We start from the raw sequence: 20,185 nt of genomic DNA on the forward strand, positions 1-20,185 counted from the left end.
ACTCACAAACACCCTGCTTTGAGTGGAATTGAGGACATCACTTTGCCCTGGGTCATTGGGAGCTGTTCTTATGGCAACCGAGATTGATTCATTTCATTTAAAGAAAATGTCCCTTATGGCTAAATTGAAAAAGTTTACACACAAACACATTTGTCTGAGGCAAGTCTCCATACGATTACCTTAGTGATGAGGTGTGCCAGTTTGAGCATGACTCCCTTGATGGCCAGGTAAAACTTCCACCTATCCTGCTTGATCAGACTCTTGTAGAGAGCCAGGAACTCGGAGGCACATTCTCCATTCTTGCCTATCTCTTCCAGGCAACTGTTAGGATAACACAATATTTTTTTTTTTAATGAATAGAGGGAAGGCGGATGGGGATGAAAATATATAATTTAATTATTTTCATATGTGAAAAGTTTTGTAAATAATAAAGATGAAAATCATTTATGGTGGGGGGTTTGGGGAGAGAGAGAGAGAGAGAGAGAGAGAGAGAGAGAGAGAGAGAGAGAGAGAGAGAGAGAGAGAGAGAGAGAGAGAGAGAGAGAGAGACAGAGAGAGAGAGACAGAGAGAGAGTGAGAGAGAGACACAGAGAGAGTGAGGGAGAGACAGAGAGAGAGAGAGAAAAAAAAAGAGAGAGAGAGAGAGAGAGAGAGAGAGAGAGAGAGGAGAGAGAGAGAGAGAGAGGAGAGAGAGAGAGAGAGAATAGAGGAGAGAGAGAGAGAGAGGAGAGAGAGAGAGAGAGAGAGAGAGAGAGAGGGAGAGAGAGAGAGAGAGACACAGAGAGAGACACAGGCAGACAGAGAGGGGGCTACCTGGTAAGCATGTCCAAGACTTCTTTCCTCCAGCTGAAGACCTGTGAAATGGCCTCCACCACACTACAGGCTGTTTGTCTGGCCGCCCTGGAGCTTGGCGAGAACATGGCTTGCTGGAATGACATATAGTATAGACAAGTGAGAGGACACATCATTCAGGGATGTCCTTTACAAAAATAAAAAAAAGCCTGAAAATTATTCTCATGAAGAGCATAGATGAAAATATTTCGTGCAAAGCTTGTCTTTATCGAAATGGTGTCATCCTTAAATCATAGAAAAGCAAACATTATTTCCATCTAGCTTCTATTTCACTGGTGCCTTTAAATAACCAATAAATCAACTCACCAATACTAAACAAGGTCAGCTGACAAATTTCAAAAGGCCGTGTTTTTCAGGGTTTAGCTATAAAAAGGGTATCCCTGATAAGTCCCTCATTCCCCAGTTATATCAACTCTATATCAACACATTGTTCAATTTTACTGTCACTTGATGTCATTTCTTAACATTTTCACTATGAACCATGACACTGTTGCTGATGTCTTGATGAAAATGCTGACGAATGTTACAGTAATCTCATTAATAATAGTAAAAATTATATGGGGGAAAAAAAGAAGAATAGTGCTGCAAACAAAAAATATTTTTAAAAATCTCATTCCCCGTCCTCTCTCTCTTTCTCTCTCAACACTTAACAACAGTTCCACGCGGTGGATCACATGTGAAGGCCACAGGGGAAAATCGATCAAAGTCCGAAAGACACTAACTCTTCTAATGTCACAATAATTTGGTATTAAAATCAACCAAGAGCATTTTTTTATATGCATCTGACTTGTGGTCAAAATATATAAGTTTAGTAATTCACATTCAGTTCAATTCATATTTTTATGTGGCGTTTTCAAATGGGTTTCCAAACTTTAATTTTGATTTTCTCAAAAGCTGAAAAATGTGACTTTGATCGTTTTTTCCCCTGTGGTCTTCATGTGTCACTGACACTGACCTGCAGCCAAGTGGTCTGGGTGAGTCGTAAGGTGACGGCTGGCACTTTCCACATCGCCTGTTTCCACCTGGCCACATATTTCTCCATCAGATAATCGGCTCGAATAGTGCCCAACCTTTTTGGCGGAGATGGAGGCTGTTGTTTCTTGCCTGTTAACTGTTGTTGTGATGACAACGGCTGATTGGTGGCCAGTGGTGGGACTTGTTTCTTGTCAACCACCATCGTGGTTGTGTTGATGGTAGTTATAGTGGTGGTGGTAGAGATAGAAGTACTGACACTACCACTGGCTCCAGCGATAGCATTTGTAACAGAAGAGGTTGGTGGAGTAATGTTGGGTCCCCCTAATGGTAAAGATTAAGTATGAGAATCAATTTTCATAATATAGGACTGAATTACGTTTATTAAACAACGGTTATAAACACAACATATAATTTAAGATTTTCATGAGCTTGTTGAGTAAAAATATTGAATTAAAATCACAAACGTGATTTAATCATGATTAAACCCTTTGTTAAAATTAAGAATAATGAAGGCAAAAATAACAATGACTTATGTAACTAGCCTCTCAAAAATAACAATGACTTATGCAACTAGCCTCTCAAAAATAACAATGACTTATGTAACTAGCCTCTCAAAAATAACAATGACTTATGTAACTAGCCTCTCAAAAATAACAATGACTTATGTAACTAGCCTCTCAAAAATAACAATGACTTATGTAACTAGCCTCTCACTCAATCTCTCTCTCGTTGTCTGATTAAGTTATCACTTTTCACGCAGATCAACTGATGACTCATGTTCATGTATTTATAGATCTCTTATGCATGCTTTTGTCACAAAGGAAATGATAGACAAAAAAAATGATAGAGGTGAATGCATAAAAATGAAAGACTTTAGAGAGTCATATTTTGGAAGAAAATGAGCTATCATCTCCAAAGTGCCATTATAAAGTCGATTAAGTAAGTGGGCTATCCCACAATTATATTTGTCAGTGCATGACATTTTGGATTTGCAATTTTTGTTTGCATTTTCTGAAAGCATATACTCCACAGAGCATTTTAATCTTTATTTGAAATAAATCGGGTGATTTTTCAAGAAGTTATGATCTGATGTATGGGAAAGGTATCCAGCAACTTTTCTCAAATTTCATACTTATTCAACTGTAAAAAATATTTAGAAGTGAAATTAAGTTTTGATATTTCACGAAGATGTACAAAAAGGGTTGATTTAATCATTTATGACAAGAACTCATTTAAAAAAAAATTAAAATTGACCTTCTAAGTAAACTTGGTAATATCTCAGTTCGAAGCTTTTCACCATCCGACTGATTATGTCATTCATTATAACATTTTTTCTCTATAAGGAATGAGATTAGTGGAAGAATAGCGTCTCTTGAGTGGACGTCACCCATAGTCTGTGACGTCACCGGCGGAAAACTTATTAGAGAGAGAACGTCATGTTGGTTGTGCGCATGCATCTCTCGTCCTGGCTTCTGGTGAAAGCGGCTTGAGACACTTCAAAACCAAATTGACGTTCTCTCTGTAAGGTGACGTCCAATCAAGGGACGCTACTCTTACGCTAATCTCATTCCCTTTACTTGGTTTTACTTGAACACGATTTTGCACTTATTGAGAGATCATTCACTTTTTGGAGTCAAAAAGGTTTTCACGAAACACTTTTGACATTGTATGCTGAATGAAACTAGTTTTGGACTTTTTTGAAAAAGTGAGAGAGAGAGAGTGAACGTTTTGTAAAATTATGGGACAGTCACTTGTCTTTTAAACCATCCAGATTTCGGTGCACATATTTGCAGATCTGATAACCAAATACAATTATGGGCCTGAATTAACATTTTTGTAATGGACAATATTTTGCATCAGTTTGAGAGTATTTCCATTACAACATAATAATTTGGGTTATCTGTAAATAATTACAAACAGGTCCAGATATTAAGTAATAAACAGAGGGAAAAAAACTACAGAGAATCAATATTGACTTTCTTTGGTATTCCAGCTTACCACGCTTAGGGAGTCTCTTTTGCCAGGTGTTGTAGGAATATCTGGCATCTCCAGCCAGCCATTTACGGATGTCCATGTGGAATGTGGCTGGAAGGGAGTCTGAGGAATCTTTCTCACTCTCCTTTGGAATAGAAAAAGGGAGGGATTAACAATAATTATTGGATTGTAGAATTAATTTTAGGATAGTTCCAGGTGGCAGCAAGATTACATTTATCAACTTAGCCAATAAAACACTATGGTGGGTTCAGGTTATTAAATTAATCCAATTAACATTGATGTCAACAAGCACAAAACAACAATGACAAACTATAACATTGACAATTTTGTTGTCCAAATAGGATATTTGTGTCACATTTAAATTGTTTTGACATAATGCAAATATTGATGCTTGAAGCTTGAAAAAATAATAATCATAAAATGGAAAAGCAGATTCAATTTAATTTACAAACACAAACAATGTGGACATTTCGGGTTTCCCCTTTGTCAGCAAAACACAATGAATAAGACACTAAAACAGATTCAATTTAATTTACAAACACAAACAATGTGGACGTTTCCGGTTTCCCCTTTGTCAGCAAAACACAATGAATAAGACACTAAAAATGAATGAGAAAAGAGAGAATGGGCTGTTTAGGTGATTAAGCAAAACAGTGACATAGTAAGTAATGGATTCATAATGCACATTTCATTCTCACCAGAGTCTCTTTGTATAATCCATTCATTCAATCTTTATCATACACAAACAATTGCTCGTTACACTCTGCACATAAAACTGTGCTATAAATAAAAAACACTTTCTGCTAAATTGGTAACAGATCCAGTTACCTTATCTCATCAGGACAGAGTTTACAAAGGAATTCTTCCTAAAACTGTGTTATACTGTTGCCCCACCCTGATCCTTACAAAACCTCCACCCCTACATAATTTCCTAATTTTAGTAGATTATTTTACTTGCTGTTAGATACTTTGAAAGATTATCTTCGTGAATGACTCTATATGAATGAATGAATCACTTTGAAATGTCAGACAGCTCTGAGCACCAAAGATTGACACACCCACACTACATACATCAAATTACAGACCTGCCAACTAGAAAATTTATAAATTCGTAGTTTTAAGGGGATAAAAATAGCAGTCGCTATAGTTAACTTTTAAAATTAACAATTTACACTCACAATAATTATACAACTCTTCAAAATCCTTAAAATTATGTAATCTGGTATAAACTTTACTTTTTAATAAGTTTTAATAACTTAGAGATGGTCATTAAGTTTTTAAATTGGCACCCAAAATTTCGTAATTTTACGAATTTTTCATAGTGCTTGGCAGGTCTGACATTCCACCTCCATGATTACCTTCTTCTTTCCATTGATAAAGCTGATAAGGTCATGCTTGACCATTCCTTGCAGGATACGCAGACAGGGCAGGGTGATGGACTCCATTATCACAGGACTCTTCATCTGCATTCCCATCAGGAAGAGTTGCATCACTGTCAGAAGGAAATATGACTTTTATGTGTGAAATTGTGCTACATACTCTTTGAATGATGATTACGTGAAATTGTGCTACATACTCTTTGAATGATGATTACGTGAAATTGTGCTACATACTCTTTGAATGATGATTACATGAAATTGTGCTACATACTCTTTGAATGATGATTACGTGAAATTGTGCTACATACTCTTTGAATGATGATTACGTGAAATTGTGCTACATACTCTTTGAATGACAATATTACGTGAAATTGTGCTACATACTCTTTGAATGACGATTACATTAAATTGTGCTACATATTCTTTGAATGACGATTACATTAAATTGTGCTACATACTCTTTGAATGACGATTACGTGAAATTGTGCTACATACTCTTTGAATGACAATATTACGTGAAATTGTTCTACATACTCTTTGAATGGCGATTACATTAAAAACATTAAACATTAAAATGACAATATTACGTGAAATTGTTCTACATACTCTTTGAATGGCGATTACATGAAATTGTGCTACATATTCTTTGAATGACAATTACATTAAATTGTGCTACATATTCTTTGAATGACGATTACATTAAATTGTGATACATACTCTTTGAATGACGATTACATTAAATTGTGCTACATACTCTTTGAATGACAATATTATGTGAAATTGTTCTACATACTCTTTGAATGGCGATTACATTAAATTGTGCTACATATTCTTTGAATGACGGTTATGTAAAATTGTGCTACATTCTTATATACCATTCAATTTTTTTTTTAAATTACAAAAATAATATATAAAATTTTAGGACTCCGCAGTTTTACCTTATTATTTCACTATTTATATATTTCAATTTTTGGCTAAGGAAGGATTTTTGCCTGAAACGTTCCTTATTATTGTAGATGTCTTTTTTTTTTTTTTGGATGGTTTTACGGCACTTGCAACACTAAGATGAATATACTCAAATGTTTACAAATCATTATATATCTATAACACAAAAACTTTATACAATGCATAACAGAGAAATGATTTACAAGATAAAAAATATCACCTCCCAAAACTCAAACTGTACATTTGACTGTTTCCCTTCAAGCCAGGGTATCTGGCCAGGGCCAGGACAAAACCACGTAATCTCATTCCAATACAAAGACAGAAAGCATGTTGGAAAACAGATATTGGGGGGAAGACACAGTAAGTGCTTCCCTGCCCACTATGGGAGACCAGGACTCCACCCAGTTTTCTAACTTCAAAATAAGACCTCCTGTCTCAACTGATATTGAGTTGGGTAACAGATATTAAAAACTGAATTTAAAGTTTATATTACAAAGTTAATTTGATATCTTTAAATCTTGGAACAAGTAGAGAACAACAAGGAGAACAGTAGAGGGAGAAATGACAGATTGGGGATCTCTTTGAAGATGATGGCCATGGAAAGAGGAGGATGGAGGTCCCTTTATGACAACAGGAATAATAGGCAGTAATTAATTAAGTAATAGTGGAAAATGAATGTAGTTGTGAAGAAGTATTTTCTATAATTTTGACATTTTGATTTCATATTGGATTATCCATTACTGATTCATCCCACCTCATATCATTCTCCTAAAGTAGTAAAAAAAAAAAAAAATCATTCCGAGCCATCAACCCATGGAGTCGGGGTTTATTCTGGTTTCTATAGCGTGAAACAGACAATAGCAATTGCTTGCTATCCTTTGGATAGGATGCTAGTCTATCACAAAGTACTTTCCACCAAATCTAACAGATCCAGCTACCCATTCATTGCTGGGTGGACAGGGGGGTCCGAAAAAAATCTCGACTGCACCCGGGATCGATTTCGGTCCCTTTGCGCGTGAGGCGAGTGCTCTACCAACTGAGCTATCGGGACCAGGTAAGTATCCAAATAAAACCTTACCACATCGAGTCCTTTGTTCCCAACAAGAGTCATCCTGTAACAAGGAGGTTGCCAACAACATCACCTCGTGTCTCACTGATGAACCCTGAGGGAGTTATGAAACAAGCAGTACACAATGAATAAAGACTTTTATCTTTTTTGTTTAAAGAAGAAGAAAAAAATTAAAGCTTTAAATATTTCCCCCCAAGATCACAAAAATACAAATAGTTTTTTTTTTTTAAACAAACAACAACAAAAAAAAAAAAAAGAAAGAACACAAAACAAGTCCAACAAAATACTACAAACAAGAAAAAAAGTAACCTATTCAAAAAATCTACATATGGTACCCAGTCATTAAAAATCATTAAATGGTTAGAGAAAAAATTACAGAACAAGATAATATGAATATTTCATTTTATAAATCTTTCTATTCTTTCATTTACCAAATCTGGGTTGGACTGATGTCCCTTGATGGCAGCCATGATGCGAGTCATAATGAGGCGATTCATTTCTTCTGTGCCGCGACGGTTATCTCGGGTAAGAAGGCAGAGCAGGGTGCGAACCTCAGACCTCACCGTCAGGGCACCATGGCGAAGGTTGTGGTCAATAAGTTGTTGGATCATACCCTGCAGGAAGAAGGGATCAGATTTAAAGATTTCCCTGTGCAATTACATTATCTTTCTATATCATCTAACATGGTACTTAGTGTGACTATGTCTGCTGAGGCACAGGGAATTGAACTACAATTAACTCCTATATTTCCTTGAACATATACTTCGAAGAAGTTTTAAGAAAACGAAAAGTAGACATCAAAATGATCTTTTTAAAAAAACAACCTGTTCAATTAATTATACAAAAAAAAAAACAATAAACATTTTTAGCCTTCTTTTAACCTGAATGAAAGTCCTTATGCACAAACAAAAACAAGGGAAAAAAAAATAATAAAAAAATACATATATATATATTAAAACCTATTTAACGAATCATTATGTTGTTGTAAATTGAGTCAACACAATCTTGTAAAATACATACTCTGCAGAAATGTCATCATGTCATTCACATTGGGAGGGGGGGGGGGGGGGTAATTGTCTAATATTATTTCTAATTGATTTGGTTACCTGTTTACACAACATTTGTTTCATGTCTCCATTGGTGACCAAGGCACGCAGCAAAGTGATGCAGTGTTCAATAGCAGCACTGGCACAGCCAAAACATTTGCTGGATCTTAACCTGTGGAAATGACAAGAGAGATAGCAAAATACAAATTATTTTTTTTTTAAATAATAACAACTACCGAGCCTTATAAATAAATAAAATAAAATTAAAATAAAATTCCCTTTATTCATCCCCAAGGGGAAATTTGTCTTTAGGGTCTTTTCCAAGGGAAGACTAGAATAAACCAGGCATCAGCCGCAGTGCAGCGCCGCAAAGTGAGCTAGGGCTAGGTGACTTGCTCAAGGCCACACAGCACAGCGGCGGGTGATCGAACTCGTTACCTTTTGGGTACGAAGCAAAGACCGTACCGCTGAGCCACGCTGCCCCTTATGCACAAATAACTTGCTTTAAGTTCCTTCAGAATTACAGAGCATAAGTCTCAATATAGTTATAAGTACAACAATTACTTGCTAACATTTTTTAATAGGATGCTGGTCTACCATAAAATACTTTCCACCCATTTGGACAGACCCAGCTTCCCAATGTCTGCTGGATGGGCAGAGAAAATTGTGTACAAAATGCCTTTCCTAGGGGCACACCATCAAGATGCCTGATCATTGGCTCGAAATAAATAGATAATTAAAGAAATGAAAAACTAAATAAGTTAATAAACAAAAAAATAAAGAAGTAAATGAATGAATATATACAATAATAAGTACATAAATAAATAAATAAATAAATAAATAAATAAATAAATAAATAAATAAATAAATAAGTAAATAAATAAATAAATAAATAAATAAATAAATAAATAAATAAATAAATAAATTATAACACTAATAAATCACATTTCCACAAATTACCATGCTCCATGAGCTTCAAAATGCTTCATTAATTTCCTCAGCAGGCCATATGGAACTAAGGCAGTCTTTCCTTTTTGTACTAGCAGTCTTAGAAAATTAATCACTGCCTATATATAGCCAGGTACTCGTTCATATCCGAGCTGCTTTGGGAAATGAATGTTAAGTTAAATTCAATTTCAAAATCAATTAACCAGAGCAGCCAACTTGAGTTTCAAAAATTTGTAGTTTCCGGGGGGAAAAAAAAAAGAAAAAGTCACTTTAAACAACTTTAGAGATAATTAATTTGTCCTCAGCACGGTCCAAAAATGATCCACAGTCCAAAATAGTGATTCTAAGAAACTAAACTATCCTTTTATTGAGTCAAAGAGGTGTATGCAGTTCTGTAACTGGAGCCAAAAATTCGTATTTTTACAAATTTATCGTGGTATTAGGCAGGTCTGATTTACAAACTTACCCTATTTTGTTTTGTTTTGTTTTTAAGAGTTTTACAGCGCTTGCAACACATCAGGTCATATCAGCGCCAGTAAAAAGGAAGAAAATGGGATAGTCAAAAGTTCTAGAATTACAATTAAAGCACCCAAGAAAAGGTAAGACAAAGGGGAATTTGTTCAAATAGGAAACAGATGTAGATTCCAAGAGCACACTATCAAAGTACTTAGTTTGAGATCACCTAAAAGTCTTATCCATACACAAGCCCAGGTCCCAACTAAGAGGGATACACTCAAAAGTTTAAAAATCATATTTAATATGTAAACAAAACAATACAGTGCATAACAGGGAGATGATTTATAAGGAAAAAAATATAATCTCCCAAAACTCTAACTATACATTTGACTGTTTCCCTCCCAGCTAGGGTATCCAGCCAGGGCCAGGACAAAACCAAGTAATCTCATTCTAAGACAAAGACAGAAAGCATGTTGGAAAACAGACATAGGGGGATAGAAGACACAGTATGTACCCCCCTGCCCACTATGGGAGGTCAGGAACCCCACCCAGCAAACTTACCCTTCTCGCTTCTCCTTGGCAATGGTCTCCTTAGAGTTTGCTGCAGCTGTCGTTGTACTGGAAGTCTTTGCTTCCGTAGAAGTCTTGGCTTTTCTGCTGCTTAGTTGTGGACCTTGACCTTGGGCAGCTACAGCATCGTGTTGTTGCTGGTCGTATTCCACGAGGCCTCGTCGACAAGCCATCACTTTCTGTTGGTGAAATAAATATTTATGTTATATAGTTGTATTCTTTCATGTTTTTACAAGAAGGAAACATACACGTTTTATTAAAAAAGCCATTTTATTGGCAATTAGATCTTTCATGTTTTACAAAAAGGAAACATACAAGTTTTATTCAAAAAGCCATATTATTTGGTAATTAGATCTTTCATTTTTAACAAGAAGGAAACATACAAGTTTTATTAAAAAAGCCATATTAGTGGCAATTAGATCTTTCATTTTTTAACATAAAGGAAACCTACAAGTTTTATTCAAAAAGCCATATTATTGGCAATTCGATCTTTCATTTTTTACAAGAAGGAAACATACAAGTTTATTCAAAAAGCCATATTATTGGCAATTCGATCTTTCATTTTTTACAAGAAGGAAACATACAAGTTTTATTCAAAAAGCAATATTCTTTGGTAATTAGATCTTTCATGTTTTACAAAAAGGAAACATACACGTTTTATTCAAAAAGCCATTTTATTGGCAATTAGATCTTTCATGTTTTACAAAAAGGAAACATACACGTTTTATTCAAAAAGCCATTTTATTGGCAATGTTCATCTTTCATGTTTTACAAAAAGGAAACATACACGTTTTATTCAAAAAGCCATATTATTGGCAATGTTCATCTTTCATGTTTTACAAAAAGGAAACATACACGTTTTATTAAAAAAGCCATATTATTGGCAATGTACATCTTTCATGTTTTACAAAAAGGAAACATACACGTTTTATTCAAAAAGCCATATTATTGGCAATGTACATCTTTCATGTTTTACAAAAAGGAAACATACAAGTTTTATTCAAAAAGCCATTTTATTGGCAATTCCTTTTAAGTTACGAAGGAAGGCAAGACACAAGTTATATTTAAAAAAAACAACATTTTATTGCTATCATTAGCAATGTGGAGAATTCAGTCATAAAATACTTTGAATGAATGTAAAATTGTTTATAGGCCAATTCACTACAAATTTATGATAGGCAATGAGAGCACAGGGATTCACTGAGACCATCTTTCAAATAGATAAATGGATAAATAAATGCATGGCTCTGCTGCAATATCAATAAAGTGCCAGAAAAATAAATCTAAAAAAATTTAGGTAAAATTCATCCCCCCCCCCCCCCCCCCAAAATCAGCCTTTCTTGACTGTCAATATAACATCACACCTTCATAATATGGATCAGACTTGTATCTATTACATCACAGTGATTGCCTGAAGAATTAAGACTTATATTCTCCATTAAGAGATTGGGGTCTTGTGGTATGAAACTCCCTTTCAGATCGCAAAGTCCTGGGTTCAAGCCTCACATGAAAAGACTTGTATGTTTCCTTCTTGTAAAACATGAAAGATGTACATTGCCAATAATATGGCTTTTTTAATAAAACGTGTATGTTTCCTTTTTGTAAAACATGGAAAAGGCTCTTTACTCACATTCTCTCACCATAATCAGGTGTAAAACGAGTACCTGGCCATTTACGTTGTCTCTGTCCGAAAAAAAATTGTAATATCGCCTAACAGGCGTCATGTCTCCTTCTTCATGTTACGTGGCGCTGTTGGTCAGGGACCCCTTGTAAAGCGCTTTGAGCACGTTTAGTGGATAATGCGTTATATAAAAAAGCTCAATTTAAGAGTACGTATGTTTTGCTGTTGACTCACTCTCATTAGATGAACTATAAATCTAATTGATCTGTGTGTTATGGTTAATCTATTATCCTTATATTAAAGAATCTTAATTTTAAAGTGTTAAAAACAGCAGAAACTATAATTAACATTTCAGACTAAAATCTTTTTTGTTTGTTTGTTGCTTTAGGCAGAGACGCCAACTTTAAATTTGGCTCACAGGAGTTTCAGACACCACTCGTAGGAATTTCAATGCCGAAAGAGGAATTTCCGCACACAAGAAAAAGGAATTGGAATGGTATTTGGCCTTCTGTTTACATATTGTATAGAGTTAGTTCTAAATAGATAACAGATTAGAATTATATTATGATACGTAAACACATTGCCAATACAATCCAAGTTCCTTTTCATATAGAGTTACGCGGGTGTTGGTCAGGGATTGTAGGTTTACTTTAGGTATGGTTATAATAATGATTAAGATAGTGTTGTGTTGATTGTTTAGATGATGATGTTTGTATGATGTGGTTGTAGTATTTGTCTGTAGTGTAATGATATTAGTGATCTGGTTGTGTTAGTGTTGGTGTTGATGTGAATTGATTGTGGCTATGGTGGTTTTGTACAAATGTAGTGATGATGGAGTGGTGTTGTAGTAGTATGGTATTGTTGTAATATGTAGGTGTAGGTTATAGAGTACAGTTATGATTATGTGTGTCGTAATGTGCATATAGTCGTTCAATGATGATTGTTGGTGGTGTAGTATGTGTAGTGAGTGATGATGATGTTGGTTGGTGGTTTGTGTAGTGTAGTAGATAGAGTGATGTGATGTTGTTGTGAGTTGTGTGGTAGTGTTGTAGTAGTTAGTGGTAGTGATGATAATGTGGTGGTGGTGTTGTAGTAGTGTGTGTGAGTGATGTGTGGTGGTGGTTGTGTATGGTAGTATGTGTGGTGTGGTGTGTAGAGTGAGTGGTTGATGTGATGTGGTGGTGTGTGTTGTGTAGTAGTGCTGGTGAGTGTGGTAGTTAGTGTAGTGTGTATGTGAGTTGTAGTGGTGAGTGGTGTAGTTAGTGTGTATGATATGTGGTGTGGTGGTTGTAGTAGTAGTGGTAGTGTGTGATGATGTTGTAGTGGTAGTTGTAGTGTAGTGTTGGTAGTGAGATATGTGTGTGGTGGTGGTATGTTAGTAGTGGTAGTGATGGATGATTGTGTGTAGTGTGTGGGTGTGTAGTAGTAGTAGTGTAGTGTGATGATGTGGTGGTGGTGTGGTGGATTGTGTAGTAGTGTGTGTGTAGTGTATGATGATGTGTGGTGGTGGTGTTGTAGTAGTAGTGGTAGTGATGATATGTGGTGTGGTGGTTGTAGTAGTAGTGGTAGTGTGATGAGTGTGGTGGTGTATGAGTAGGGTGATGTATGTGGTAGTGGTGTGTAGTAGTATGGTAGTGATGAGATGTGTGGTGTGTGTTGTGATAGTAGTGTAGTGATGATGAGGTGGTGGTGTTGTAGTGTAGTGGTTGATGAGTGTGTGGTGTAGTGTATGGTAGTGATGTGATGATGTGTGGGTGGTTAGTTGTAGTAGTAGTAGTGGTGAGTGTAGTGATGAAGATGAGGTGGTGGTGGTGGTTGGTAGTGAGTGGTAGTGATTGATGTGGTGGTGTTGTGTAGTAGAGTGGTGGTAGTGTGAAGTGAGGTGGTGGTGGTGTCAGTAGTAGTGGTATGTATGATGTGGTGGTGTTGTAGTATGGTGTGTGAGTGATGTGGTGATGATGTTGTAGTACAAATGGTAGTGATGATGAACTGGTAGTGGTGGTTGTAGTAGTAGTAGTGGTAATCATGATGTGGTGGTGGTGGTTGTAGTAGTAGTAGCAGTAGTGATGATGTGGTGGTGGTTGTAGTAGTAGTGGTAATGATGATGTGGTGGTGGTGGTTGTAGTAGTAGTGGTTGATGATGTGGTGGTGGTGGTTGTAGTAGTGTTAGTGATTATGTGGTGGTGGTGGTTATAGTAGTAGTAGTGGTAGTGATGATGGTGGTGGTTATAGTAGTAGTGGTAGTGATGATGATGTGATAGTGGTGGTTGTAGTAGTAGTGGTAGTTGCAGTGATGATGATGTGGTGGTGGTTGTAGTAGTAGTGTGGTGGTGGTGGTGGTTGTATAGTAGTGATAGTTGTAGTGATGATGTGGTGGTGGTGGTTGTAGTAGTAGTGGTAGTGATGATGTGGTGGTGGTGGTTGTAGTAGTAGTGGTAATGACGATATAATGGTGGTTGTAGTAATAGTGGTAGTGATGATATGGTTGTGGTTGTAGTAGTAGCTGTAAAGATGATGTGATGCTGGTAGTTGTTGTATTTAGTAGTGGTATTGATGATGATGTGGTAGTGGTGGTTGTAGTAGTTGCAGTGATGATGATGTGGTGGTGGTGGTTGCAGTAGTAGTGGTAGTGATGACGATGTGATTGTGGTGGCTGTAGTAGTTGCAGTGATGATGATGTGGTGGTGGTTGTTGCAGTAGTAGTGGTAGTGATGATGATGTGTTGGTGGTGGTGGTTGTAAAAGTGATTTTCGTTGTGGTACTGATGATGATGTGATGGTGGTGGTTGTAGTAGTAGTGGTAGTGATGATGGTTGTAATACTAGTGGCAGTGATGTGGTGGTTGGAAGGGGGGGGGGTATCCTTGGAACAAATTGACCTCACCGGAATTTGACGGAAGTTGCCCGGAGCCCGGAATTTTTGGCTCCAGACCGGAGTTTTTTCCGGTGAAACCGGAGTTTTGGCATCACTGCTTTAGGTCTCTTCCAACACAATTGCGGTTATATGAGAGACCGCTGAAACAAAAAAACAAGCAATCTAACAAAAATAGTATAAATGTCAATCAAAATCATAACCTAAAGATATCATAAGCTAAATTATAAATAACCAAGAACAAACAGGCAGAGGATTTACAGAAAAAATAATATCCCTGTCAAAAATACAATCACAAACCAAAGAAGCAGGATAGGCTAGTAAAGAGAAGAAGAAACGACATCACTATCGGATCGTACACCCATGCGAACATCATAGGTATATGATTCAAGGGTGATGCTCCCATCCAACCACCCGCCAGACTAAAATCCTTACCTGAATAATCTTGCTGAGTTCATCAAAGGCAGCCTTGCATTCCCCACAGTACTTCTGGGCCAACAGCTGGATTGCTTTGTTGACACTGCTTACTGGGACAGCCCCTGCAGATCCATTCATTTCCTGACAAAATGGTCAAAACAGAAATGTCAAAATCACACAATATGTCACTCTTGGCATCAATATGGTATTACGTTGTGATGTAACCAGGGGACAACAAGTGTTTAAAGTGTAAATAATCAGGAAAATGAAATGATAGGCTCTCTAAAAAAAACTATACTTTTATTTTCAATAAAAATAATAAACTTATGACATGTCTTATGTTTCTGTTTATAACTCTAATGTTAAAGGCCTAAATCAGGCCTAGATAATACAGTTTTGAGACATTGAGTTACAAATGCGGAATTTTAACAATCAAAATATTCTTTTAGGGTTTAGATACATTTTGCTCAACTTTTAAGTCATCTTAACAACGGTGAAAAGGGAATATAAAGGAACAGTCAAAAGAAGTATTGAGCAATATTTTAATTGCGAACACAATAGTCAATGAAAAAGTAACACAAAGAGACAGACTAAATACTTAGATTCCAAGAGTAATCTATTCCCGTGTGTCCTGTTAGAAAGCACATACAAGTCCCACCCAGGAACTAGTACAGGATCTCATCAAATGTTTGTTTGTTGTATTATCTATATTCCTTCATGAAATATCTAAGGGAGAGCATCTAACGATACAGTGTGAAAGGGCGTAATTTTTAAATTTTAATATGTACAATTATTGCCCTTTGAATGTACACAACCATTTTTCCTAGTTTTTTTTTTTTTAATGACCCAAACAGCCAAGCAGGTGGTGATATCACATACCTTACTGCCAGCCAAAAGTTTGTCAGAGCCATGTTCAGCTACTTGAATGAGAAGACTTTCCAGGATAGGTCTGTGTAGTTGTAGTTGTTTGTAGATACGGTCTGCTTTCTCCAATAGGGTGTTGATGCTGGAAATTGCCTGAAAATAAGACAGAAAAATGTTTATATTCAACAATGTCTGCCACTGTGGAGGTCCAGCTCTGACATACCATAAATGGTACAGCTATGTAGCAATGTGGTATGATGACACTTGCCTTCGGACAAGAAGGTCCATGGTTCACGTCCTGCTCTGAGTGGTGCATAGTCGAGTCCTTGGAAAAGGCTTTATACTTACATTCTCTCATTGTACTCAGGTGTACAATGAGTACCTGGCCTTTAACAGTGCTATTCGTCTCACATTACATATTAAGTGTTGCTGTGGGCTAAGGGCCCCTTTTAAAACACTTTGAGCATGTTTGTTTTTTGTTTTGTTTTGGGATTTTTCTTTGGTGTCTGTTGTAGATTAGGAATAAATACAATAAACGATCTTTCAACAATAAAGAACTTTAATTTGAATAAAAACATTTTGCTTCCTCAAGCCTTCATATTACATAACACTCCATTATCTCCATTCTCTCTTTACTAACTGACCATTCTAACTCTCTCTCACCAACTACACACTTCATACACACCGGACACTCACTCATTTGACCCGGATACACACAACAGTGACCATAATAGTGAACAGTTTTCATAAGAGTGTCGAATGGGAGCCATTACCATTACAAGGCAATTGAGTCAAGTAGGAAACAAGTTAAACCTTAAATTATTTTCTTGACTCAAATCGTTTTAGTGAATCACCTAGGAAAAGTTATGTCTTCTTTTGAAATATCCTAAAAGCAGTGTTTGGTACAATGATAATAAGGAACAACACTTTTAAATAATCGTTTTATATCATGTCTTCATCTTTCATTCTCTTTTACCAACCAGTCACATTATAATGTACATGATATTTTGAGTTGAAAACTCTTTCAATGCAACATGGAAAGCAGCCCCAATTGCTCAAGGGTAAATACTTTATAAGGGGTCCTGATAGCTCACTTGGTAGAGCACTCGCTTCACACGCTAAGAGCCTGCAATCGATCCCCAGTGAAGTTGAGATTTTTTTCAAACCCCCTTGTCCACTCAGCAGTGATTATGTAGCTGGGTCTGTTAGATTATGATAGACTAGTGTCCTAACCAAAGGGTAGCAAGCAATTGCTATTGTCTGTTTCACGCTATAGAAGCTGGGCCTGATGATGACTTTTAAACACTTTAATACTAGATCTACTCTTATACCCTAATACTAGATCTACTCTTATAAGGGTATCTTACCTTTTTCCTGTCCTCCTCGTTCTCAATTGGGTCCACGGCACAGCAAGGCTTTCCAGTCAGGGTGTAGTCAAATTTGGCATACTTGCAGAAGCCACAAGAGTTGCAAAGGAATGGATCCTTCTCATCGTAGTTGATGGACCTGCAAGTATCACCAGGCAAGGACACACAGTGAATAGAATCAAATCAATGAAAAAAGCTACAAACAGCAAAGACATTTCTACTGGCATGCAATGTATGATAGGATAGAAAAAGTTTTGTCTCAGACTCTCTGTTTTAATTCATTTATTTCAGATATTTCTTTCTGGTAAGAAAATTTTAAAAGATATTTTAAAGCAAATGAGACCCACAAATGTGCATGCTTTTTGGCAAAGGGAAAAATATAGAAGTTATATATTCTAGTCAATCTGCCACTTCAGAGAAAAAAAGCTCTGATTTGGTGATTGTGCTCTATTTTTTGTTTTGTTTTCTTTTCTTTTTAATATTTTGCATTTTTGTATTATGAATCTACATATTTTTTTGTAAATCTGAAAAATCTTCCTTCATTAGAATTCCACATGCAAAGCACGTCTCCTCTTCTTCTTCTCCTCATTTGCATCGTATTATTGCTGTATTTCGTCTCTAAGGCAGATCACATCAAAATATCACTTCTGCTCAGACTCCCCACTAAACTATCCACCTACCTGCATTTGTGACACTGATAGACGTTTTCCCCACAGTTGCTGCAGACACCAGGAGATGCCGGCACACTGGCACTACACCTGGGGCACTGCAGAGTTTCCGATGTGGCCTGGACATTGTCGTAGAAGTCGGCGTATTCTATCATCAGGTTGCAGGCAACAATAGGAATGGGGAAATCAACCTGAAAAACAAAACCAGATGATTAAAAAAATTTTTAAATTGAGCTTTATATAGCGCAATATCCACTAAATGTGCTCAAAGCGCTTTACAAGGGGTCCCTGGCCAACAGCAACACTTAACATGAAGGACGGGACATGACGCCCCGGTGATATTACAATTTTTCGGACAAAGACAACGCTGTTAACGGTCAGGTACTCATTTTACACCTGAGTATGGTGAGAGGACTCAACTATGCGCCGAGCAAGGCTCTAACCCAGGACCTTCAGATCCAAAAGCGAGTGTCATATCACTAGACCACATAGCCGCACAATGATGGGTATCGATGTCAATTGTGTTATTGAAATAAGTTGTTAATCTTAACATTGCCTCCTTTTCCTCATCTTGATTCAATAAGGAAAATGACTCACAATTACATTATCTATAAAAAATCAATTAACAAAGCATCATAGCAATGACATCAAATTCTGGGCACAAAACACATATTCGAAAGCAACTTTTTGAAGAAAAGAAACAACTCAGAAAATTTTAACATGGTGCAAAAACTAAAAACAAAAATGAAAAAAAAAGGTGCTTTAAAAATATCAAGCTAAGAGAACAAAATTTAATGTTCTAAAAAAAAAACCCCAAAAAAACAAACAAACAAAAACTAAAACAGAAAAGAGAAGGATTTCCTCAATTCATGTAGAAGGGAACCCAAACTTTGGAGTCGTAGACATATAAAACTTGGCCTGTGACCTGGGGCAACCATTTTGGTTCTCAAGATGTGGAGGTGGTGTGAGATTTTGGTGTCTTCAGCTAGTAGAATTGAGAATGCAAATGGTGCTGCTTGAAGCTTAAAAAAAACTTGATCCTTGTTTTTCGTTGATTTTTTTTTAGCCCAAATGATAAATAGTTCCTTAGACATAAAACTTTATGGAAAGCATTCAAAACTTAAAACTTGTGAAATCATCTTTTTTTTTTTTATTGACCTTACCTTGACTTCTGTCTGTCCAGAGGTCAGCTTGACCCTTTTAGCCTTGTGCCAAAGACCAGGGCGGTTCCTCAGCTCCACAACAGCTTGGACAGAGCGATTGTTATAGTAGATGTTGAGGGTCTGGACCTGCAGGGTGGGATACGGGTCAAAAATCTGTTACAATGGTGTGGAATTTGGTCAAGACTACAGTCCTTAGGCTCATGAGTGAAAAAGTATTGAACAACAATAAACATGATAACATCTTCAATCTTCAAAGAATGTCTAGAATGTCTATGTATTTAGAGATATCAAAATAAAAAAAAAGCAGCCATTCAAGCCATAAACCCAATGGTTCCAGACTTGATTCCAGTTTCATTAGCATTAAGCGGATTGGTAGCAATTGCTTGCTACCTTTTGGATAGGATGCTGGTCTATTGCAAAGTACATCCTGCCAGATCTAACACCCAGTTACCCAATCACTGTTAGGGATGGACAGAGTGTCAGAAAAAAATCTTGACTTCACCCGGAATTGACCCAGGTCCCTTTACCTGCGAGGCAATGCTCTACTAACTGAGCTATCGGGACCCCCAGATAGATATCCAAGCAAGGAATATTTTATCTCAATCCCTTCCTCAGGTTAAACTCTACTATAGGAATGGTATTATAATTCAATAATGTCTCTGTAAACGGTTAGAGTACTACTTGAAGCCAAACTGTTATTTCAATGTATTTTGAATTCAATATTCAAGCTATCTCCATTATTGTTCAATACTTTTCAGGAAATAAATTTGGACATTTACATAGCATCGATAAAAACATAAAAATATAGTAAAAATATCTTAATTCACAAGAGGAAATGTTTCACAGGAGTCAACTCATGGATGGACTCAAGGTAACACAAGTGTCAACCACAGTGCAGAATGATAACCATCCATGCCATTCATCATAATTACCTCTTTTGGATACCAGCGTTATAAAATTATTATCTGAACTCAAAGGGT

At 36.5% G+C, this 20,185-nt stretch overlaps 1 protein-coding gene across 14 annotated transcripts in view; it reads right to left on the bottom strand.

Moving 5' to 3' along the window:
• Positions 1–20,185, bottom strand: part of LOC144979831 (E3 ubiquitin-protein ligase UBR4-like) — a 138,775-nt gene that overhangs the window by 21,638 nt on the left and 96,952 nt on the right. For 10 of the 14 annotated variants that reach the window (XM_078927000.1, XM_078926996.1, XM_078927004.1 and 7 more), the window contains exons 83-96: positions 19,206–19,358; positions 18,055–18,233; positions 17,375–17,513; positions 16,023–16,160; positions 15,162–15,284; positions 10,227–10,414; positions 8,322–8,433; positions 7,647–7,829; positions 7,225–7,309; positions 5,181–5,314; positions 3,826–3,946; positions 1,808–2,148; positions 814–926; positions 180–321 (exon numbers count right to left, since the gene is read on the bottom strand). In XM_078927000.1, coding sequence (XP_078783126.1) covers positions 180–321; positions 814–926; positions 1,808–2,148; positions 3,826–3,946; positions 5,181–5,314; positions 7,225–7,309; positions 7,647–7,829; positions 8,322–8,433; positions 10,227–10,414; positions 15,162–15,284; positions 16,023–16,160; positions 17,375–17,513; positions 18,055–18,233; positions 19,206–19,358 — 2,151 coding nt within the window. The remainder of the gene's footprint in view (positions 1–179; positions 322–813; positions 927–1,807; positions 2,149–3,825; positions 3,947–5,180; positions 5,315–7,224; positions 7,310–7,646; positions 7,830–8,321; positions 8,434–10,226; positions 10,415–15,161; positions 15,285–16,022; positions 16,161–17,374; positions 17,514–18,054; positions 18,234–19,205; positions 19,359–20,185) is intronic. The other 4 variants (XM_078927006.1, XM_078927003.1, XM_078927005.1 and 1 more) reach the window with 1 other exon arrangement.

This window comes from Berghia stephanieae, chromosome 9 (assembly GCF_034508935.2).
Source record: "Berghia stephanieae isolate SIO BIC M18660-M18661 chromosome 9, UCSD_Bste_1.3, whole genome shotgun sequence".
In the NCBI taxonomy this organism is placed as follows: Eukaryota; Metazoa; Mollusca; class Gastropoda; order Nudibranchia; family Aeolidiidae; genus Berghia; species Berghia stephanieae.